The sequence below is a fragment of the Trichomonas vaginalis genome, chromosome II (genome assembly GCF_026262505.1).
Source record: "Trichomonas vaginalis G3 chromosome II, whole genome shotgun sequence".
Lineage (NCBI taxonomy): Eukaryota > Parabasalia > Trichomonadida > Trichomonadidae > Trichomonas > Trichomonas vaginalis.
The window spans coordinates 25324017-25348780 of record NC_067204.1 but is presented as its reverse complement, the minus strand read 5'-3'; the positions used below and the strand labels follow the sequence as shown (position 1 = coordinate 25348780).

General features: G+C 32.7%; 5 protein-coding genes across 5 annotated transcripts, besides 6 other annotated features; 3 read left to right on the top strand and 2 right to left on the bottom strand.

The window, feature by feature from the left end:
- Positions 1–2725: 2725 nt before the first annotated feature.
- TVAGG3_0607420 (RNA polymerase II transcription regulator recruiting protein) lies at positions 2726–4130 on the top strand (the record flags this gene model as incomplete). The annotated part of the gene is made up of 1 exon (XM_001582610.2): positions 2728–3624. One exon carries the CDS (start codon positions 2728–2730, stop codon positions 3622–3624), a length of 897 nt encoding a protein of 298 aa, XP_001582660.1.
- A 605-nt stretch (positions 4131–4735) lies between these two features.
- Positions 4736–5348: a mobile genetic element.
- Positions 5349–7023: 1675 nt separating this feature from the next.
- Positions 7024–7085: a mobile genetic element.
- A 120-nt stretch (positions 7086–7205) lies between these two features.
- Positions 7206–7314: a mobile genetic element.
- Positions 7315–7455: 141 nt separating this feature from the next.
- Positions 7456–7564: a mobile genetic element.
- A 141-nt stretch (positions 7565–7705) lies between these two features.
- Positions 7706–7814: a mobile genetic element.
- A 141-nt stretch (positions 7815–7955) lies between these two features.
- Positions 7956–8064: a mobile genetic element.
- A 487-nt stretch (positions 8065–8551) lies between these two features.
- TVAGG3_0607350 (uncharacterized protein) lies at positions 8552–10690 on the bottom strand (the record flags this gene model as incomplete). The annotated part of the gene is made up of 1 exon (XM_001582612.1): positions 8552–10690. One exon carries the CDS (start codon positions 10688–10690, stop codon positions 8552–8554), a length of 2139 nt encoding a protein of 712 aa, XP_001582662.1.
- A 121-nt stretch (positions 10691–10811) lies between these two features.
- Positions 10812–16636, top strand: TVAGG3_0607340 (platelet formation protein family; the record flags this gene model as incomplete). Its single annotated transcript, XM_001582613.1, has 1 exon — positions 10813–16587. The coding sequence occupies one exon, from the start codon at positions 10813–10815 to the stop codon at positions 16585–16587; it is 5775 nt and encodes a 1924-aa protein (XP_001582663.1).
- Positions 16637–16897: 261 nt separating this feature from the next.
- TVAGG3_0607330 (uncharacterized protein) lies at positions 16898–18713 on the bottom strand (the record flags this gene model as incomplete). Its single annotated transcript, XM_001582614.1, has 1 exon — positions 17340–18713. One exon carries the CDS (start codon positions 18711–18713, stop codon positions 17340–17342), a length of 1374 nt encoding a protein of 457 aa, XP_001582664.1.
- Positions 18714–18808: 95 nt separating this feature from the next.
- On the top strand, positions 18809–22964 carry TVAGG3_0607320 (uncharacterized protein; the record flags this gene model as incomplete). Its single annotated transcript, XM_001582615.1, has 1 exon — positions 18809–22858. The coding sequence occupies one exon, from the start codon at positions 18809–18811 to the stop codon at positions 22856–22858; it is 4050 nt and encodes a 1349-aa protein (XP_001582665.1).
- Between the last annotated feature and the right edge of the window lie 1800 nt (positions 22965–24764).

Sequence of the window (24764 nt, the reverse complement as noted above, 5' to 3'; positions counted from 1 at the left end):
ATAGATTTCGATTTTAACTATTGATGAATTTGTCAAACCTCTATAATAATAGAATGTAGAACTAATTAAATATAATTAAAATAAAAAAATACAAATTAAAGTGATATTATAAGAGATATATGTGATGTTACCAATATGACATGATATTGGAGAACTGAGAGAATTGTGATGTGAGACTAAATATGATTTTATTATGAATAGGAGAATAATTTTAGAAGAATTTCTTGAATTTAATATATCTGAATATGTAATTCGGTATATATTCTATATATATATTGGTATATTAACTAGAAATAAGAATAGGAAAGATTGTTAATGAATAATATGAGATTAAGCGAAAATATATTGTTCTAATAGATGAGTGTGGAGATTCAATATATGTGAAGAGGGATATGTGAGAGGAAATATGTAAATTTAATAAAATATGCGATGAGAGAAAAAATAACAATGATTTATATGAAATATATGAGTATTGAAAAAGCCTGATTAGTGATTTCATGTCTGTAAAAGGAATAGATATTCTATGAGAAAGATGAAACGAATTAAAGAAGTAGAAAAAAAATTTAATTGAGATTGAAAAAAAATTGGAGTTTATGCAAATTTAAATAAGAAATATATTGCTTTTGGCATGAAGATGTCATTCTGGGAGACATTGCCTCTGCATGTATCCCAGAATGGAACAATCTTTTGCAATCAGAATGTGATTGCAAAACTTTGACCGACAAGAGTGTATTGTGCACTCTTGTCGGTCGCAGTGTCTCATTCTGGGAGACATTACCTCTGCATGTATCCCAGAATGGAACAATCTTTTGCAATCAGAATGTGATTGCAAAACTTTGACCGACAAGAGTGTATTGTGCACTCTTGTCGGTCGCAGTGTCTCATTCTGGGAGACATTACCTCTGCATGTATCCCAGAATGGAACAATCTTTTGCAATCAGAATGTGATTGCAAAACTTTGACCGACAAGAGTGTATTGTGCATCCACCTTTGTCAATTAACTATGTTTTATAGAGACATCCCCTCACACATATTTTTTCTAATATAATTTTACCTTTTTAATACTTATTTTTTATTTTTTGTGCTTTATATAACTTATGGTGTGTACCGAACTATCTTACAGACTCTACTGAGCTATTTCCACATATAAACATGTGACAATAACGCATACATACTCCCTTCGTATTCTGATCTCATGACATATTATCGCAAAAACTATATTTATACAACACACCTCATAAAGTCTCATTTTAGCCCTATCTAAGCGTTCAAAACCTATTTTCCCCGCGTAATCTGATTCTTCAGGCTCCGCTGATTCGATTTCTGCTGTCAGATCGTGAAAATATGCATCACATAACAAGATAAACCCAAATTACTTAACTTAATATTTTCCTTAAAATTTCGCTTCACGTTCATGCTCAAACAAAATCATTTTTGAAAAATCCAAATTTTTCAAAAAATGTATGAATTCAAAAGTTTTGATCATATCGAGTCATTACCCAATATTAATAATGTATTTTAGTTTTTGAGTTATTCATTTTATTATACGTATTATTCAGAAAATTAAATATATTTATGAGGGGTAACGGAAGATATAATAAATATTCCCATAGCGAGGAATAGGAAATTTTAAGGAAAATATTAAGTTAAGTAATTTGGGTTTATCTTGTTATGTGATGCATATTTTCACGATCTGACAGCAGAAATCGAATCAGCGGAGCCTGAAGAATCAGATTACGCGGGGAAAATAGGTTTTGAACGCTTAGATAGGGCTAAAATGAGACTTTATGAGGTGTGTTGTATAAATATAGTTTTTGCGATAATATGTCATGAGATCAGAATACGAAGGGAGTATGTATGCGTTATTGTCACATGTTTATATGTGGAAATAGCTCAGTAGAGTCTGTAAGATAGTTCGGTACACACCATAAGTTATATAAAGCACAAAAAATAAAAAATAAGTATTAAAAAGGTAAAATTATATTAGAAAAAATATGTGTGAGGGGATGTCTCTATAAAACATAGTTAATTGACAAAGGTGGATGCACAATACACTCTTGTCGGTCAAAGTTTTGCAATCACATTCTGATTGCAAAAGATTGTTCCATTCTGGGATACATGCAGAGGTAATGTCTCCCAGAATGAGACACTGCGACCGACAAGAGTGCACAATACACTCTTGTCGGTCAAAGTTTTGCAATCACATTCTGATTGCAAAAGATTGTTCCATTCTGGGATACATGCAGAGGTAATGTCTCCCAGAATGAGACACTGCGACCGACAAGAGTGCACAATACACTCTTGTCGGTCAAAGTTTTGCAATCACATTCTGATTGCAAAAGATTGTTCCATTCTGGGATACATGCAGAGGCAATGTCTCCCAGAATGAGACACTGCGACCGACAAGAGTGCTCAATACACTCTTGTCGGTCAAAGTTCCACATTCAAGTTATGAATGCGGAACTTTCTATCATTCTGGGAGACATGCAGAGGACTCATCCTAGATGGTAGTTCTGGAAAAACACCTGGTTTTTGGAGTTGCAAAAGTTAAAAATTGAGGGTATTTCAAGTTTTGTAAAACTTTGTAAAATTATGATTCCCTGAAATAATCATTGAATATTGAATTAAGATGCACAATTCATCAAATTCTTTAATAATTTTTACAATTTCGAACGATTTTATAGTTTTCTGAACGAATTCAATTCATTTTTTTTTCAATACAATAACATGACCAGGAATTTCCAAGGCCAAAACCACATTCTAGAATATTTTGCAGCCCAGTTCCAGGACTTAAATCCAGACATTGATGACATGACTGAAAGTAACCTAAAGGAGGTTCTTCTTAACTATATGAAAGAAGTAATACCTTACAAACAAGCGTACTCCCTTTTTATGGACAAATTAGGCACATCTGCACCTTTAGACATGCTCAAATCCGTCATTGAAACCGATATAAACACGCATGAAGAGATTGAATCATCAGGTTCTGAGTTTTCCGACTCGCTTGGAGCCGTTTCGAGTAGCGGTAGAAAACGAGCTAGACCATGGAACGCTGATGAGGATCGTAGATTACTTGCAGGTATCCTCCGAAATGGAACTGATAGTTGGTCGGCCGTTTCAGAAATAGTTGGAGAAACGCGAACCCGCGCTCAGTGTTCTCAAAGGTGGTTCAGAGGATTGGACCCACGCATTTCTAAGAAGAGGTGGTCCCCAGAAGAAGATAAAAAACTTATTGATTTTGTTGAAGAATTCGGTGAAACTGCTTGGGCGAAGATTGCTAGTTCAATGGGCAACAGATCTGATGTTCAATGCAGATATCATTATCAACAACTCAAAAAACAAATTAGAAAGCCATCGAAGCATCTAAAATCACAACACAACACAAGTAAGAATCGTGTTCGTGATCAGAAACAAAACTTATCCCAAAATCCTATCAAACAATTTGACGAAATACCTGCAATTGCTGTTAATCCGCCATTAGTGGAAGGCGTTATTAAGCGTGCTTTACCGCCCATGAAACCATTTACTGCTCTTTTACCACTTGAACCTCCAATTTATTTAACTCAGAAAATGCTAGCTACTGCCTATACTCTTGATGCTTTTCTTCATCATTTCGGCATGTAACTTTATTATTAAATCTATCTTTCATCTTTATATTCGCAAAATAGCGAATTGTTTCCTCTCTATTTTTGTGGTGAATATTTCTGTTTTCAAAAGTCCGAAAAGGTATAAATTGGTTGAATATTTATTCTTGTGGTAATTTTATATTTTTATGATGGGGTCTGTTGGTTTTATTTTGGGATTATCGTTTTCATCTCAATTCAAGCATAACCAAAACTGAACCATAGATGCAGTTTATGCTAAATGGCTAAAGCTTTTAATTAATTTTCAAAATGTGGTGAATAAAGATAATACTGATCATATTTCATTCCCGACTTATATCGGCGCGCAAATTCGCTGCGCGCCGATAGAACGCGCTATATAATAAAATTAATCACGAACGTATTGATTATAAAAACAGCAATTCTTTGAATTCGTTGAATTAGGTCATAACAGTTTATAGACGACTTGGCCTTTTCAAAATAGTTTGTACAAATTTGGGAGTACTGTGTGATCGCAAGCAAATTCGTAATACCCAAGAAATTTGCAAACGTAAATTACGATAATTGAAGTTTTTTTTATTAATATTTTTTCAGAATATCGCAATGATTACATTTGGACTGTAAACTATTTTACGGTTCAAAGCCCAAGAATTGATTTTTTTTTTTAAATAATAAATCATCGTCAAAGATTCATCAATTAAGATGTGCTTTGCTTGTAATAAATCTAGCACTTAGAAGAAAATTAAATTTAATGTATATTTTTTAAAAATAATTTTGGGCTTGAAAAATATATGTATAACACAGCAGAAGTTCTGTCAGTGTGCTGGGTATTACACTGGCCCTTTCTTGTATGACGAAATACCATGGAAAACATGCGGTTCAAGTCAATAATTTTTGAATGGTTATTTACACAATTTATATATTTATATATAGCTAATGACATAGATAGTAAAATGAATATAATTTTTCCTAAAACACAATTCAATAATTTTGTTGTTGTCGTTTTTTTGAAAAGTATTCAGATTATAACGTCTTTTTATATAAATTCATTTAAAATCATATATTACCATTATATAATAAAATTGTTAATTCTGGTTCGTAAACATGTTTTCTGAGGGAGGTCTGGATAGAAAGGCAAACCCAAATTTTAGCTAAAAGTGACAGGGAAAATTGCTCGGTTCTACATTCAAAATAAATTTCATTAATTTTTACGTACATATTAAGGTACTTATCTTCTACATATATAATTTTCATTAGATATATACATGATAAATAAAATTCATAAAACATTAAAAATCAAAAAATTAGATGAACCTTGGCAATTAAACTTTATTAAATAATAGTTGTTTATAAATTATATTATCATTTAATATTATTTTGATAATGAAGATTTTATTTTGCAATAATATATACGAAATTTTTTACCTTATGAACTTTTGATGGAAATATGCAAATTTAAAATAATAAAGAAAGCCGCGAGCGAAGCGATCGGCTTAGTTCGAAGATTTTGATTCAAATCTTTGCTGATCTGTAATTCGCGGAAGCCGCGAGCGAATCGAGCGGCTTAGGTCTAAGATTTTGATTCAAATCTTTGCTTATATTCCTTAAATTCTTTATGAAACTCGCAACAGTTCCATAAAAAATTTTAAATTCTAAACTGTCGAAATTACCGATCGGTAATCACACCCTTCACGGGTGTGTCGCTTTTTACAGGTGTGTCACTTTTAGCTAAAATTACCCCTACTCTACAAATATTGAATTTATTTCATTTGACAACGTCGCCTTCACAAAATTTGAAAATACTCAAATTATAATTTCGTCTAATTTAGATCTACTACTTCTATCTATAATAGTTTGAAATTTTATAATCATGAATGAGGTTTTTCAGACCTTTGAAATAAACAAAATAGCCATTTTAATAATTCATATTAAGTCCTTCCTTATAAAGCATTTATAAAATTGAATGCTTGGATAATTTGTGAAGTGAATATTAATATCTTTTCTACGACTTTTGGAAAGTTTTTGAGAATTTTAATGAATTTAATAACTTGATTCATTACTGCTTAAGACTTATATTTAATTTTCATGATATTGATAAATTTTTATTAATTTGTTATTCTCGTAATAAACTAAGCAAGATGAAATATTTTATATTTCAAACCGTTTGCATACTCAGTAGTCATCATTCAAAATAATATTCAAAATTGAATGCTATTTCAATTTTTCATTCAATACTTTTTCAATTATTGAACTCGATTTTCATAATTCATAAATAATAAAATCACTTCATTTTTTTATTTGGATATGAGAAACACATTAGCATATCAAACACTAATGAACCATTCAAGAAAACCACAGAATATTTTTACTTCAGTTCTTGATGCAAAAACAGCCTTCCCAGACTCAGAGTGCTCTATATATAAAGACTATGGTTTGTATTCAATAGTACCATCATACTATACGATCGAAATCCCTGCAGGAAAAACTCTTTGCATTTCTGGTAGCTTTATAATGGGTTCAAAATCTAAATATAATGCTATTTTGAAGGTCCCAGAGAAGAAAGGAGAAAGTTTCGTGTGGAAAGAGTCTCAATTAGAAAATGCTCTTGCTGCCCTTGGAGTTATTCAAGCTGAAGGTGAAGAAGCCTTGGCTTATAATTTCAAATACTTAAATCCTGTTACAAGAATTGTTCCAAAGGATAGCGGCGCAGCAATGAAGCTTCAAATAATTCCTATGATGCCTTCATATTATTTTAATATGAAGATTTCATATCAAGGAAGTTCATATAGTTTCGAATACGGTTCTAAATATGAACTTTCAACAAAGAAAAATGATAAATTCAACGTCTATTGGCATTGGTCATCAGGTCTCTCATCATCCAAGGTTGTTCAAGTTAATGCTCTTGCAATTAATGATAAATTAATGGAGTTCACATATAAAAGAGAGAAATATGCAGACTTTTACGCATTTTATGATGAAGCTAGAACACTTAAAACTATAGGAAATTTGTTCCACAAAGAGAAAGAAGGAAAAATCGGAAAATACAAATCCAACTCCTTCTATGCTTTCTTAAACACTGAAGATTTTATTGAAGATCCGAATATCGGTGCGAGAACAAGTTGGAAACTCTCAAATGAAATAAAGTTCCAGGAAACATCCGCCTCCAGCGCTGACGAAGAAGAAACAGAAGAATTCGTCATCCCAGAATTCCATGCTGCACTTTCAACAGAAGGTGGTCTCTTTTCAGAGAAGGATATCGACCAGAAGTATCCTGGAGAGGGACTTCCAATCTGGGCAATTGTATTAATAGTGATTGCAGTTCTTATTGTTGTCGGCTTAATTGTTGGCCTCGTTGTTTACTTCGTTGTCATCAAACCAAAGAAATCTGGTTCCAACAATGATTCTGATAAAGGTAAAGAAGTGTTATATACGAAAACGATAAAAACAGTTTGACAGAAAAGTGACAACTTTACGTGTCAAAAATATAAAAAGTGATATTTTATTCATCATTATCTTCTTCATAATTTATTTCATATTCTTCGTCTTACCAACAAAAGATGGGAATGTGAACAATTGCGGGCAATTTTTAGCCATTTTGGCTTGGAACTAGAGCCTGCGAGGTACATGGATAGTATCAGTACCTCACAGGCTCTAGTTCTCTATATGGCGCCGAGAAATTTTGGTGAAATGTGGTCGCATTTCACCAAAATTTTTTCGGCGCCATAGGATGAATTGGAGGGTGAGAGATATTATTTCATACAATACTACTCTCACCCTCCAATTCCCAGCCAAAATGGCTAAAAATTGCCCGCAATGTGAACAATTGCGGGCAATTTTTAGCCATTTTGGCTTGGAACTAGAGCCTGCGAGGTACATGGATAGTATCAGTACCTCACAGGCTCTAGTTCTCTATATGGCGCCGAGAAATTTTGGTGAAATGTGGTCGCATTTCACCAAAATTTTTTCGGCGCCATAGGATGAATTGGAGGGTGAGAGATATTATTTCATACAATACTACTCTCACCCTCCAATTCCCAGCCAAAATGGCTAAAAATTGCCCGCAATGTGAACAATTGCGGGCAATTTTTAGCCATTTTGGCTTGGAACTAGAGCCTGCGAGGTACATGGATAGTATCAGTACCTCACAGGCTCTAGTTCTCTATATGGCGCCGAGAAATTTTGGTGAAATGTGGTCGCATTTCACCAAAATTTTTTCGGCGCCATAGGATGAATTGGAGGGTGAGAGATATTATTTCATACAATACTACTCTCACCCTCCAATTCCCAGCCAAAATGGCTAAAAATTGCCCGCAATGTGAACAATTGCGGGCAATTTTTAGCCATTTTGGCTTGGAACTAGAGCCTGCGAGGTACATGGATAGTATCAGTACCTCACAGGCTCTAGTTCTCTATATGGCGCCGAGAAATTTTGGTGAAATGTGGTCGCATTTCACCAAAATTTTTTCGGCGCCATAGGATGAATTGGAGGGTGAGAGATATTATTTCATACAATACTACTCTCACCCTCAATTTTAATTACTTAAACTCATTCTATTTTTTTGACATGTAAATGTCACTTTTACTGAGATCTGACACAATGTCAGATCTCTTTTTTTCGTATATAAGAGAAGATCAAGTCTAAAAATGATTTTTAGTTTACTTAATAATTTTTTTTTCTTCTTGGGAATAAATATTTTTTATAAGTCTGCACTAATATCAGAATGATATGGCCTTCAAATATGTTTTTAACGTTCTCTCTCGTTGTCAGAAATTTGAAATAAAGCCAGATAGGTTCATGAGCAATCTTAAATGAAAGAATAAAAATTTTCAAATATATCAGAGACATAATACTTCTCATGTAATAAATATAATCGATCAGAAACATCTATAAATTATATCATTAATTACAAACAAAGATTTATATAAAAATATAAAACAAAGAAAAATTTTTAATTATCAATAAGGGATTTGACTTCTATGAATTGCATTTGTGGGAACTCCGAAGCTTCCCCTCCAAGTTCATCAACAATAGCAAAATTACCATTTTTGTATCTTCCAATGATGATTTTATCATCAATTACATCAAGAGGTTTCACGGAAGTTCCGCAGAAATCATAAACGCAATTCAAGTATCCGTTGCATTCTCCTGGAACATTTACCATTCTCATCAATAATATTGATTTAGGAGGTACCAGGATCACTTCTTTGCTATAAGTTTTATCCGCACAATAAGATTTATTTTCAAAATTTCCGATAACAAATTTGATTTTTTTCTCAGGAGTCAAGATTATATCACTAGGAAGATATTGGCCATCATCAGCAATGTTTTGAGATAACGTTATCTCTTTTGAGTTAAATATTCTTTTTGTTTCGGCTTTTCTATAACTCGAAGCAATTAAACTAAATTTTTCAATTGTTACGTCATCAATAACTTGTGCTCTATCATTAATAGCCATCATTTCTAGAGTCTGGATGCAATTCATATTATCCTTTGTTCTACCAAGAAAAACTGCAAATTCATTTCCTTTCGAAATCACATCAGTTGGATAAAACTTTTCATGATATCCGATGTTAACTTCGATCTCTCCTTTCATGAAAACAGGATATTTTCTCCAAAAATCATCATCAAAACGAGAAAAATAATAATGATAAGATAAAGGAGCAATCCCGTACTTATCCTTTCTAAATTTCGAATAATAGACAATCTCATTATTAGAATATCCTAAAGCTAATGCAAGAGAATAATTATTATTGGTAACCGAGAAAATCGTTGATGGTTTTTCGATTTTTTCATAAATTAGAGTGTCAATTCTATCAATAATCTTACCAGGTCTACTAATCAATGTAATATCTTTGTTGAATTTGAGTTCAACTGATGAAATTTTTGAATTAAATTTAATCCAAAATCTATGGCATCGAATTCCAAGTATTTCACCTTGCATTTCCTTATATTTAACAATATCACCGCATTTGAATGATGTTCCCATGAAAGCTGCTTCATTTGTGTCAATTTGAATTTTAATTTTCGGTTTTATTTCAATATCCGTTAAATTTGCACCGAAACGATATATTAATCTCCACTTTACTAATGCTTCTTGTGGAGTAATTTCAATTAAAAACCCTATTCCATTCTCTTGGATGCATAATTTTCCATCATAAACTCCAAGAACGATAAAAACTCTTCCCGAGAGTGGATTATCAAATTTAGAGTTAAATTCTATCTCATCACCTGCTACAAATCCATAATCTGATAATAAATTTGTATCGACTTCAACAACTCTCAAATCTTCCAATACAGCACGCACATACTTTCTACGAAGAATACTAATCACATCATTTTTGGTCGGAACTAATTTTAAAAAAGCATTATCTTGAAATTCTTTTAATTTTTCAATTTGCGCTCTAACTGATGTAAATGGCACTTTTAAGTTTATATCCTTGAACTTTTCGTAGTATGTTTCATTTTCGTCAAAAAAACAAAAAATATTATTTGATGCCCACATCATTTTCGGATTATAACCGCCACAAATTGTGTATGATTCTTGTAACATTTCCACATGAATGGCACCGTTGTCAAGAATAAATATTCGTTTATCATTTGTAGTTAGCATATTTGTTATTTTTGCACCAATTCCTAAGGATTCTATCGTTAACTTTGACATATCTGGCAGATTTAGTGATGCTATCTCACCAGATTCAAGTAATATACTGAAAGATTTTTGAAATTGAACAAAACTCACGAATTTTCCTTCAAAAACTGTTGTCGGATGTACATAGTCATTGATATAAAACTTGTTTTTGGTAAGCGCAGAGATATATTCATCTGATATTCCGAGTTGAATAATTTCATCGTTGATTTCTATGCCAAAAGAGAAGTCAATTAGTTCACCTTTATATTTATATTGAAATTTATTATCCATATATTGATATAAAACACGATTTTCACTACAAGCAAAGTTTTTTATATTTGTTTTTACGTTATCTAGATTTGCAGCAAAGAAATTTCCATTGAAATAACAGCAAATAAGCTTTCCTTCAGAGTTCAGTGTATAAAGATAATTGCCAATGCTATATAATCGATAATGCATTGGCAATAAAAAAAAAATAACGAAGAATAAAAATTTGACTGTGATTTACACGCCTGTAAGATCTATTCAATTTCGATAGAAAAATTTGGATTAATTTTTTTTTTATCGTGGATTGATTAGTGATGAATTCTATTGATTTGGAGAGATTGGATGATTACAGTCCAATAACAAATATTCTCCAGATCAATTATCCTGATATCACTATTCCAAAATCCTTATCAGAAGAAATTAAAAATATCTTTCTCAAATATTCAGACAAAACACTAGAAGGAACCGAAGAAATCATTAAAAAACTCAAAACTGGTGTGTCTGTCGACGAGATTAAAGAAGAATATGACTTCCCTCCGCCAATTAATTACAAAGATATCGATTTTATATTGAAGTATCAAGTTACAGAGAACAAAGGTCATTTATACATTGGATACCATCTTTTACGATCAGCTGCCCTTTGGTTTTTCGCAGATAAGTCTTATCATAACAGAGAAACCTTCGAATCAGTCTTTAAATCGATTGATTATGCAAATCAGATCATTTACAGACAATTGTCTTCAGAATTATTTATGTTTTACTGCTCAAATGTCTTTCATTATTATTATGATAAATTTACTGATGAAATAAGGCAGTTATTCATTAAATTCATTAATGAGCGGAGAGTTAAGATTGCCAAATCACTCTCAGAATCTCTTACATCTTATCATCTGAACTTTATGAAACTCATTTTACAAAACATGGATATTCCGACCATCGTATCGTTAATTCAAACATTTACAGATATATTCAATGAAAGCAATTGTTCAGCAGAAAACTTGCACAAAATTTCTTCGAATTTCAAGTTTTTCATACCAAAATTGAAGCAAGATATAGAGTCCCAACAACTATCATTATGTTTACTTGATTTCTATACTGTTCTTGGCAAGATTTCTCAGCTTACAAAAGAAGATTCAAATGTCATTTACAAATGTCTCATAAAGACAGAAGATAAGCAAGATCCAGGCTATCACATCTACAAGATATTGAAAAGAATCATTGTTGGCAAGCCAGGAAGCACAAGAATCCGCAATGCAAATATTATTTTTAATTTCTTGCAAATTTTCATGCATTCGTCCAGATCAACCGATGCATTCACATTCATACTCAATCTCTGCCAGCAGCATGTCAGTAATATCATCATTTTAAGTGACAATGATGTTGACTATGATTTATTAAACCTTATTCGCGAAAACGAGCACAATTTAGATATGATACATATCATAGGATTATCCCTACAGCTTGTTTCTTCAATTGCCCAATTCTCTTCCACTCCAAAAGTTGTTTCAAGATTATTGTCACTTTTGAAGCCAAGAAACGGCTTTTTGTCAACATTGCATGCCACTTATATTGTCATGCATTTCAACCTTGTTGAGTTATCCGTCAAATCACCGATTGCCGCTCTTCCTCTTGGCGAAAACAAACCAACAATTTTTGTTGAAAGTTTGCCAACGAGTTGTTTGAGTGAAGATTTTTACATCGGGTTCTGGCTTTATGTTTTAGATGACACTAAGGATGTTGTTACCAGTCTCTTCCGTATTTACGACAACAAGGACAGATCATACAATATAAACCTGATTGGAAATAGAATCGAGTTTTCAATTCCTGAAAATTTTGAACATTTCACTTTTAATTTTGACATCATTGAAGACAAATGGACATTTGTTTGTTTAGGCATGGAAAAGAACTCTTCTAACATCAATGTCAATCTCTATGTCAATGATATCAAAACACATGAAATAATCACTGTTGAATCCTTGAGATTAGACAAATCATATAATGTTTCTTTGGATATTGGTTCAAATGAAAAAGGAAGATGTTATTTGGGACCAATTGGGTTCTTCGATAAACCTGAGAATTGTTTGATGATGTACAAGATGGGACCAAGAATATTCGATAGACCGGCAATGCTTTACATTGTCCCTCAAGTAATAAAATCAAATTTAGTTCTCTCACAAAAATCAAATCAAAATGAACCTGTAAAAGCCGTTCTAAAAAGTGACATAAAATTCAGAGTCCCTGTCACTTTCTTCGATATTTTGACAAGGAATTTCATGTTAGAGAATTTGATACCATTATTCAGAACATTAGATATGAAACTAGAAAGTGGAGATTTAGTTCCAATTTTCAGTGGAGCAGTTATTGATATAATTATTGATTCTCTTTCTTCTTCGAAATTTATTGAAGATGAATTTGTATCTCATCATGGATTTGAAGTCATTGCTGAGTGTTTGAGCCAAAGCAATCAAAGAAATTTGATTTATACAACATACCAAAAGTTTTATTTCACTTTTATGACTTCTAAAAATGAGAAACTCAAAAAAGTGATTTTGAAAGAAATTTTGGTCAATCCTGATATATGGATTCATTCAACAGACCAAGACCAAAAATTCATTGTTAAAGATTGGGGATTAACTCTTTACTCGAAGCACTACAATCTTTGCAAAGAATGTTGTCCATTCGACTATTTATTGATGATTTTGAGAATTTATTATTGGTACGAACCTGTTGAACAAGAAATTGCTCAATGTACTCCTAATTCGAAATACCCAAGATTCTCAAAAATCTCCATCAAAGAAATCAGACAAGAAATCATATACATTTTGGCAATGATTTCTACAAAAGATTTCACTGATGACATGTTCAAATCATTGCTTGCTCACACTGTTGCTTGCAAAGATTTGAAACAAGTTGTCGACTTTTTGTTCTTGATTAGAATAATGATTGTTAATGAAGAGCAACCATTCAATAAAGTCGAAAACTCATGGCCATTGTTTAATGTTTTGCATCATTTGGTGAATTCAGGAAACGAAGACATCAGTTTCGCAGCAATTGAAACAATTGCAGCTTTACATTTATTGGAACATTTCTCAACAATTCCTGTGAAATATCATGTTGGTGTTTTGATTGAAGAATTACCACTTTCAAGTTTGTCCATTGATTATTTCGCGAAGTTAATTCCATTGGTCAATAAATACCCTGATTTCTATCCACTCTGTTTCTACTACGTTCTTCACGAAGGAGAGAAATCATGTGGTGCTTTGATCCAATATATTAACATCAATGAACAATTCGCGAAAAGAAGATCTTGGGCATTTTGGCCTGTCGTAACCGCTTTGACATTTGGCGGAGAGTTTATGGAGAAAATCATCGAGTTCATTGCTAAATGCACAAATGAACATTGGAGAACAACATTCGCTATAATAGATGTTGTAGCAAGAGTTCTAAAAGTCGATGACACAAGGCCGAAATCAATTTTCATTCATTCTGTCGTCAAAAATCTTTGGGAACAACCACTTTTGTCGTTCGAATATATGCATGATTTCTTCGATTTGTGCATTTTCCATTTGTTCTTTAGAAAAGTAACTCATAAGTTGAGTTCCGTTGAAGAGATTCTCCATGATATCGATCCACAAATGGAATACAAAAATGATGATTTCGATTTAAGTGAAGTGACTTCAGAATCAATTTCAATGGAAACTTTACAATCCACAGAAAATTTGGCAGAAATCAGACAGAATTTCAATCGTTATGAATTTGTTTCCAAACTTTCTAAATTGGAGATAAATGATGAATACACATTTGGCTTGAACTTGAATAAAGATGGTTCATGGCTTGATGCAGAATGTGCAATAGATGTAATAAAACAAGCGAGAAGAATGAAAGTAGAAACTTATCATAATTTCTCAGCGATGCTTGCCAAATTTGCATACAAAGATGTTCCTGATTTAGCTAAAGAACAAATGGAAGAACTGATCAATGACAATGTCGCAGACCAAATGTACATTGACATGATGAATGGAGAGAATTTGGATCATACAGATTGTTTCGAAAGAATCATCAGAGATACAAGAGAACACAATGATACAATTGTTAATTACAACAAAGACGTTGTTGAAAAAATCAAACACAACTTCGAGAAAGTTCTTAATGGCATGGCAACATTAATTGATACAACAGATAACTCTATTTTCGCTGAGTTGCATCAAAACATTTTAGGTTTCATCGCTGATGACATTTTGATGCATAATTTCTGCAATAAAAGAAGAGAAACAATCGAAAATTCTGTCACTACAAAGACAGGACCATGGTTCACGCCGAAATCTCCTTCGAAAGGAAGAATGATCTCTAGATACAATTGTTATGAAAATATTCCAATGAAAATGATCGAATTCAATGAGATCCCTCAAATTTCTGATACCCTTGAATATTTGAGAGACAAATACATGATGTCAGAAATCCCACAAATTCCAGATTTCTGCGAGATCTCGTTTAACGAAGAGAACGAGAACCTGAAGATTGTTTTGACCTGCGACAGAATAGAAGTCACAGGAACAACTCGTGCGAAATTATTTGTTTATTCTGATTGTTTGGAAATAAAGAACAAACAACAGATGATAAATATAGATGCAAGAGCTGTTAAACAAATCCTCTTCAGACCAATAAGACATTTACCAACTGGTCTTGAGATTTTCACAGTTTCAAATGAAAGTTATTTGTTGAATTTGGATAAATTGAATTCTCTCACTCTGTTGAGTGGAATTTCAAGTCTTTCTGCTTTCTCGCAAGCGGAAATACAAACAATGAAACCTCTTGAGTACTTCAAGTCAAGGAATTCAACAGAGAAATGGATAAACCACGAGATAACTAATTTCGAGTATTTGATGGAATTAAATAACATAAGTGGTCGCTCATTTAATGACCTCACAAATTATCCTGTTCTCCCGAATTTCTTGGCATTGGATGCAGAATCTCATTTGATTGTTAAGGACTTCACTGATATATCTAACTACGATTTATCTCGTAGACATGTAATTGATTTATTGAGCTTTGCAGAGCCATTTAAATCATATTCAAAGAATCCAAGTAACGTAAGAGATTCGATACAAAGCAACATCTTAGTTCCTGAATACTTCGTTTGTATCGATGCTTTCAGAGATGTTGCTTTACCATTCGGTTTCAATTGTTCTGAGAAATTGGTAACTTTAGTTTATGAATCATTTGAAAATGATTTAGTTAGCGAAAGTTTACCAACATTCATTGATAATTTCTTCGGAATTCTCCAGAGTAAGTTCGATTTCGTTGATGAAAATGTCTGGAAGAAAGCTCCTCCAACTGATATCTCTTATTACATGTCAATTGTCGCGAGAACAGAAGAAGAAGGACAATTACCTTCGCGATTGTTCAGTGAGAAACATCCTCAAAGAATGAAGATAGAAAAGGATATCCACCTTGATTTGATTTCTAAGATCAAGCCGAAACCAGAACCATTAGATTTAGATCCAGAAGAACATGATTTGGAGAATATAACTGTCAGTTTCAGGATCGATGATGATTCATTTATTTATGGAACAAAAGATGGATACATCGTTAGATCTAATCCAGATATCAAGAAGAAAGTATCAGAAGAATCAATTGTTTGTATCTCTATTGATAGTTCTTTGATTTGCGTTGGATGTGCTGATTGCAAATTTGTTGTTTTGTACTCAAATACTCTTGAATATTTCGCACATTTCCCATTCTTTACATCTCCTATCAAAATTGCAAATCTTTCGGAGAGATTTTCAATTGTTTTCGGATCAACAAGTGAATATATCTTCATCTACAGCTTGAGTACAAGAAGAATGATAATGCTTGTTGAAACAAATAAGAAAGCTGTTTGTGCTTGCATGTCTAATATCTATGGAATTATTTGTTTCTCATTCGGAAAAGACTTGTTTACTTACACTTTAAACGGTGACAAATTGTCGAGTAGACAGTTTGAATTCGAGGCAAACCACATGGAGTTTATTTCTGATCAGCAGAAGGAGATTTTGGTCTTTACTGATGGAAATAACACTCAGTTCTTGGACCTTGTTGCATTAATGTAATTTATATTTTTTTATTATTCAAATTATAAAAAAATTGATATTTAAAATAATAATAGATATATACACAACTTATCATAGTTTTGTCAAACATCCTTCGAATCTTATAATACATATATTTAAATTAATGTTCCCGATGTTTGCTATTCTTCACACAACTAAACAAATAGTTGGAAAAAGAGATTCCAGAATCTTTATCACTCTGGAAAATTTTTGAATAGAAAGGAGATTGCATAAAACAATGATAAATATGAAAAGAAAGAGATTATAAATTTTGTCGATATTTCCTCCTTTGAAATTTCTCCAATACACGCTTTCTGCTATTGAATCAGGCATTTGTCCAAAATTTGATTTAAGATATTCAGAAATTTCATTGTTTGGATATTTCAATGCAGTATTTATCATGTTATCAAATGATTTACTATCTTACATCATTTGCAAGAAGATCTCTTTATTTTCGCCTTGAACAGCATATTCCTCAGAGTTATTGGTGTGTTGAGTTCCCACATTTTTTAAGTTGTTGAAACATAATTCTGATCCCTGTTTAATAGCACAATCAAGTGGTGTGATTTCATAATCTACTTCCTGATTTATATCTTGACTTATCTATTTACTCTGAACTTGACACACAAGTTAAATATCGAATGCTTAAAAAATTCATTTGAAAAAGTTATTAATTGGCAACAATTTCTATAATGGAATTGAGAAACATGTTAATTCGTTTAAAAACAATAATAAACACAAATATTTTATTTTCATACAAAAGATGGTGAATCTGGTTGATATAATATTTCTTGCTGACGTTGCTGTCTCCGTCTTCTCTTTTCCTGTCTTTTCAATGTTGCTAACATTGTGTTTGCATTCTGCAACTCTGTTTCTCTCATTTTCTGCACTTGGGAAAGTTGTTTTCTTACACGATTAAGTAAATCATTTGTGGACGTAGAAGTAGAGACTTGAGGTATCTCATGTGTAATTGCGACTGCTGTTGATTGAACTGGAGGAGCAACTTCCGTTGAAGAAGCAACTGTTGCTGCATTTCGCATTCCTTCACAAGCAATAATAAGATTTTGTATATTATATTCATGTGCATCAATCATGGTCGACATTTCTTCCGTAACTGACTGAAAATCCGAAGATTTATATAATTGAACTGTTGATGGAGTCTTTTTCGCTTTAGAAAGCAAAGACTTAATACCAGAGATTTTTCTATGTAATAATGAGTTGATATCTTCCTCAATTTTAATTGAATTTTCTTCAATAACCGTAGAAAACTGAGATCTTGTTTCGTCAAGCTTTTTGAACTGCTCAGCTATCTTTTCTGCTTCAGAATTAAGCATTTCCGATTTGCATTCTAGCTCATACCTCTTTAAAGAAAGGTTATTTAATCTTGTAGAAAGTTCTTTATCTGTTACAGGTAATTGGCTTTGGTACATCTCTCTATCTGTTAATGCTTGAGTCATTTCGTTAAGTGATGATGTATATGTTGCTTTGATCATTGAAGGAAGAGGAACAATTTTTCCTCGAATTGCTTTAACTCGCTTGATTTCTTCAGCAGGTTGGTATGATTTAAACGAATTTGCATCTTTGAATGTTTCGGCAAATCCAATTCCAAATAAATCAAATAACGAAGATGCAGTTGGTAAATTATTTTCGTTTTTGAGGTCAAAATTGCATGCATCGCGTATAGAAGCTCGTATATCGTTGGTAAATTTCTGTATTATCTCGTCAATTCCATCTGTTCCATCAAACATTTTTCCTACTTCAACGGAAAACTCATTTACTAGCGTTCTTAGTTGCATTGCTAAATATGAATTTAACCTACTTTCGATTTGTTCGACAGTTGCTGAATTTTGAACAACTGGAGTGAATGAAGAAACAGTTGGAATTGGTGCCGCATTGGGGCTAATTCCATCTAATAAGTCGTCTAAGTTCATTTTCATGCGTGTTACTGGTCGTCTTTTTGGTTTGTCATCATTTTTTGAGTCGGATTTTTTTGGTTTTGGCTTTGGTTTTTCTTTATTATCTGTTTTCTTTGCAGTAGACTTTAGAGCAGCTCCAACAGGGCCGAGATCAGCGAGTAACTCGTCTGCATCAAAATCACTATCGCTGAAATCAGCTCCTTTTTTCATATTTTAACGTAAAGTTATTAAGATTGTCACTTTTCAGAAAATTTTGAAAGCCTTTCAATTTGTATTGTTTTTTTCTATAAAAATAAACTTTTGAGATGACGAAAGCTTTAGTAGATTCTCTAGCGCGAGCAGAAGATAATTCAGAGGATATTGATCTTACGATGAATTGTCTTATGCAAATACAGCAGTATGTCAACGCTAAATTCTTCTCTGGTCAAAATGAAAGTCAAATTCTCGAAGTTTTTTCGCAAATATGGAAGTTTTTGTTGTTTGCAGCAAATAACAATACTGTATCTGTTCGACTTGCCACATATAAAACAGCCGGACTCTTCTTGTTGAAAAACACGCCATTTTTTGCAAAAGAAGTAACAAAGTCTTTCTCAGAGACAGCAACGCAAACGACTATAGAGATCAAAAGCTCAATTATTCTTGCATCATCATTCGCTTTTATCTGCAATTTGATTCCAGAATCAAATTTGAAAGATTTCATTGAAAATACTCCGATTTTTCATCATTTTACCGTCGTTGACCCTGTCTTCTCTGATCATTTGTCTACTGTTATTTCGAAGCTAAAAAGGCTCGAATTGAACTGGATGAGGTCATTATTACTTTCTTATCTCGATGTTTTAGACCCGCAATCCGAGAGATACTTGTTCAAATCAATTTCCGCATGTGTGAAGAACTTCAAGCACAAACTCATGCCAGAAGTCTTAAACTACGTTTATAAACAAGAAAATCCTTCAATTCACTTGCCATTACTATCCTACATTTTTACAGCGGTTCCTATGAATACAAACGAACTAGATCTCGCGCGACTAGCCGAAATTATCTACAATGTGCTCACAGACAAGAAAGAACACGAGCAAGCAATAATTGACAGTAGTTTTCACATACTAAGCTTACAATCTAACTCTTTTAAGACAGTTTTCAAAGAAGTCAATAGTAATACTTTAGAATTAACAATTGAAACCAACAAAATTTTAAATTGCAAAATTAATTACACAAAATACAATTTTATGCCATCATTTTACAAGATGAAACTTCCATTTGACATGTTAGTACCCAAACAAAACGACGCAGTAATGATTATTCCGGCAAAAATTATTACATTAGGTACATTAGCAACACAGAATCAAACTGAGTACTTAAATATACTCGATTCGTTCATTACAGATAAATTTGATGATAGATCTGATGCTGCGTGCACTTCTCTCTCAAATTGTATTAATAAATTAGAAATTACAAATCAATTAGCACATTTATTTACAAAAATAGTATTTGCGAAACAGACATCGTGGTTCCATTCACTCAGTATCCTCAAATTAATCAAAGCCGCTTCAATATCAACAGTTATTTCATTAATTGGAGCCGCAAAGATAAATGATATAGTTAGTCTCATTATTGAGCTTTGTTACAACTTGAATGATAACGTTTCATCGAAATCTCTTCAAGTTTTGGTCAAATTTATTCGAGATGAAGATGTTTCTTTAGTTTGTAACAAGCTGATGCAGAATCTTGACTTAACAGAGAGTATGAATTTCGCAACTTCGTTCAAAATCCTTACAGAACTCAAGAAATTCCATCCTCATGCAGATGATCCTTCAATGGTCGCAATGGTCGACATCGCATGCGAATATTTATCCATGTTCAGATCGGATTTTGCTACTGCCATCGTTCTAATGGAGTTTCTTTCCTTATGCGACTTGTCAAACGCCCGTCCCTCTTTAGTTTCGGAAGTTTTCTATATTGTTTCGTCAATATCATACGCTTCTCTTGAGTTCTATTCGGGTTTGGTCACTTCAAAAGCAGATACATTTTACATAAATTTGGTTAATAGCGATATATCATCGAAAAATGTTGATATTATATCGGGAAATGCATTGAACTATGATTCTTTCTTAGCACCGCTCTTGGCTTCTTTGAAATTGTTGTTAAATATCCCAAGATTGTTTTCAATGGCTTCTGTGGTGACAAATATTGCAAGGCAAGTTGTTAAGATTGCTCCATATGAATCATCATTACTATTCATTAAGTACTGGGATGATTTGCAAACGCAAGATAAACAATCTGCCTTATTAATGCTTCCTTCGTTCATAAAACTATCAAATTCAAAGCCAACTGTTGCTAATTGGTGCACATTAATGATCGCTTTTATAACTGAAAGGCAAATTTCCCATGAATTGACAGAAACAAGAGATTGTCTTGGAGAACTATCAGATAACTTCTTGAACCAACAGGATAAACTCACAGATGAAGAGTTAACTGCATTTATTGCATATAGATCTGTCTTTTATTATGATAAGGAAAGAATTGAAAAATTAATTTCAACTTTAGATGAAGAAAGGAAGCAAAACGTTGCGGATATTATGAGTAAGAGGGACTCTAAGATTTACATGAAGTTCTTTGAAGACAAAGAGCTGCCAACTCCAAGAAATGAAAAAATATCTCAAGAAACAATTAACAATAATGAAAAGGCGAAGCTCAATATCGACTACAATGCTGATTATTCTAAGGATTATACTAGCGATATGAACTCTCCTTTGATTATTGTTCAAATGAAACAAAATCTTTTTGATTTTAATGAAGATTTTTTGAATTCATTGTATGTGGAGTACTGCAGAGAAGACAGAGAAAAGGATTTCGGTATATTACTTGACTATTGCTCAAAGAAAAATATAAAATTAAAAATTCACAACGCATGTATACCTCATAAGTTCGATTTGATGATGATAAACTACTTGCATGATGTTAATTCACCAGATTTAGAGGAGTTCGCGTTCAAAGTCATGAAACAAACAAAATCCAGAGAAGTTTCAATTTTAGTTTCAAAGATTTTCCCAGAAAAGTTCATTGAAGATGTCACAAATAACACAAGAAAGAGATCTATTGTCATAGCTTCGATGGCTGTTCAAGAAAATCTTGATTTACCAGAAGATAAATTAATGAACATCGTAAACGAAGAAATTAAGAGAGAAGACACATCAACAAAGAGGTTTTGTACTACAATATTACTCAGTTTACTGCTTTTGAACAATTTAAGAGGAGTTCCTCAAATTTTTATTCATAATGTAATGGAAAAACTAGAAACAAAGACAGATATACCACTTGACTTTATTTCCAGGTTCTATTACTACTATTCTACCAAGTTTGCTTTGACTCCTGACCTTCAAGATACAATTCAATTGATGATTCCTTCATTACCAGTAAGTTCTACGCCAATATTGTATTACATCTCTTCTCTTATGAACGCAGACCACGCGGCTTGTAGTTCCCAGTACTATTCGATCTTATCTCAAGGTTCATTAGATTCTGATATACCTTCTGTTATCTCGCAAGACATCAAAATGATAGAACTCATCATAGACAACGCAACGGAACAAAGGATTGAGCAAACGTTGAAAGATACCCTGTTTAGAATTATTCAAGTCCATATACGATTGAATTTCAATCCTATCGTCGTGGTGAACTTCACATCATTCATTTCGAAGGTATTATCGAAATCGGAATATACATCATACTACAGAACTATTTGTCGAGAATTTTCTACATATTTCCCACTTCCTCAAAATCCAGCAGTTTTTGACATGATAAAAATTTTGCCTCAAATTGCTTCTGCTGCAGAAAGTGGCTTTGATATCATTAGAAGATTATCTGAGTATCAACAAAAGTTGATAACATTTCCATTGAATGATGTTCTTGTTCAGGGAGTTTTAGATTTAATGGAAGCTGAAATAAACAGGAGTTCTCACGATGTAGACGTAGTTCTTTCAATTTCGAACAAATTCATTCAAAATTATCAAGGATTTGAGGACTACACAAATATTTCAATAGTTTACAAAATGATGAAGTTCCTCTTTGATAACCTATCCTCAAATGATGCATTGTTAGTTATTTGCACGAACTTGTATAATATCATTCCAAGATTTGAAATTTTCTTCATTTCTTTGACAAAAGTTTTGTATGAAAGAAATGATGAAAACGATTTCATACAGGCTTCTGCATGGCTATGCGGTGTGATTAGAATAAGATGCCATAAAGCTGCTGCTGCATGTATCAATGAAAAATCAAAACTTAGAACTTTGATTAAATTATCGTCATTTAGTGAAGATTGCCCTGAAAGTGATCAAATTCTTTTAAAACTGTAATAAATAAAGATAATTTGTTGTTTATTATTTTATTAACTGAAACTTGATAATTTTTTAATTTATTATTTTGAAAATATTTATATGGATTCAAGATTTTGATTTCTTTCTAATAAGTGAAAGTAAAATCTGCATGATATAAAAACCGAAGTATCACTTAATTTATATGATTTGAAATTTATAGTAAATTTATATAATTAATTACTAGTCATTTTGTTTGATTATAAGCTTCATTGATGGTGTATATATTGAATATTTATTCATTCAAATATTAAATATTAAATTTGATCAAAGTCTAGAAATTTAATGTGTTTATCGATATTATGGAGAAAATAGATATATATAAAAATGATGGAACATGAGATGTGGGAGATATGATATGATATTAGAACACAGAAGCTCAGAAAATTTGATAACAGTGATGGAAGCAGCGCCTGGGCCATGATGATCTGAAAACTCTGTTATGGCTGTCCAAACACTGTAGTTAACAACACCATCAATGCTTCCAGACCCACCACCACCACCGCTTCCTGTTTGCGGAGTCACAATCTTATAGTTTCCTCCACCGAATTTACCTCCACCACTTGCGGCGTACCAGCCTCCTTGGCCAATACCGAGCCTCCCGCATTGCGAGTTCGCAGGACCTTCGCAGCCAGTTTGGGTTCCTATTGCGGATCTTTTCGTGGAGTCAGTTCCGCCGTTCAGGCCACCACCTTTCCCTCCATAAAAAATTTCATCATTTCCATATGAGCCACCGCCACCCCCTGAAATGAGGATGCGGGATTCAAAATTTTCATTCCAGGCGCCTTTCTTAGTTCGGAAATCAGAGGCGCCGCCACCGCAACCATCGCCATCATTGACTCCTGCGCCGCCGCCATTATACGTCGCCAGAAAGTTCTGAGTCGTGCTTGAAGATCCTCCAAGGTGGAGATAAAGCAATCTATCGGTTCTAGCAATGAAAACACCGGCGGAATGGCCGCCAGTGCCACCTTCTATCAAAGGGCCATGTTTGTTATTAGTTACATTACAACCTTGCGCACCCCAGACTTCTAGTAAATAGATGCCTCGACGAAATAATATTTCATAGGGATAACAATCGGTCGCAACACTGCACGGGTACTCAAAATAAAGCTTGCGGGGATTTGATGAAGTTTCGTAAACTTTGGATTGGTCGCCGTTTACAACTTTAATGCTACCATCGAAGAAAGAGAGCAATGGACTTCGACTTTTTCTCTATTTCGAAATATTGGGAATTTAATGGATATTATTATAGTGCATGATTTAAAGAAATGAATTTGATGTTAATTTTGAGATTTTTCTTTTGATGTTTTTTTGAGATGCACTATAAAAAAATGACACTTTTGATGCCATAAATCGATAAAACATTGTCATATTATTATATTGACATGATTCAATATCATTAAAAGAATGTTATACTATAAAGTCAACGTGATTCTTAATCATTGATATAGATCTTCTTTATCAACAGAAATTTGATATAATTTTTTTTGTCTGATTTTGAAATTTTAAAGCAATAATTAATGTTTTGAATTTTACATAATTTAGTAGTGTAGATGGCTTTCATCATTTCTATTTACTTGAATATCAAAAAAAAATATATAGAAATGAAATACATTATATAGGGCTTGTTCGATTTATTTTTGACTTTTAAGTTGCGGGATATGATATGTAATTTGCAATTTATTCGTTTTAAGATATTATATTTGAAACAAGTTAAAGGAGTAATTTCAATAGTTTTAGTGATATTATGGTGAAAACAAATGTATATACAACAGATGAGTCATGAACCATGGACTATAAGATATGATGTTAGAACAAAGAAGTTCTCCTGATTTAATAATGGTGATGGAAGCAGTACCTAGGCCATGATGATCTGAAAACTCTGTTA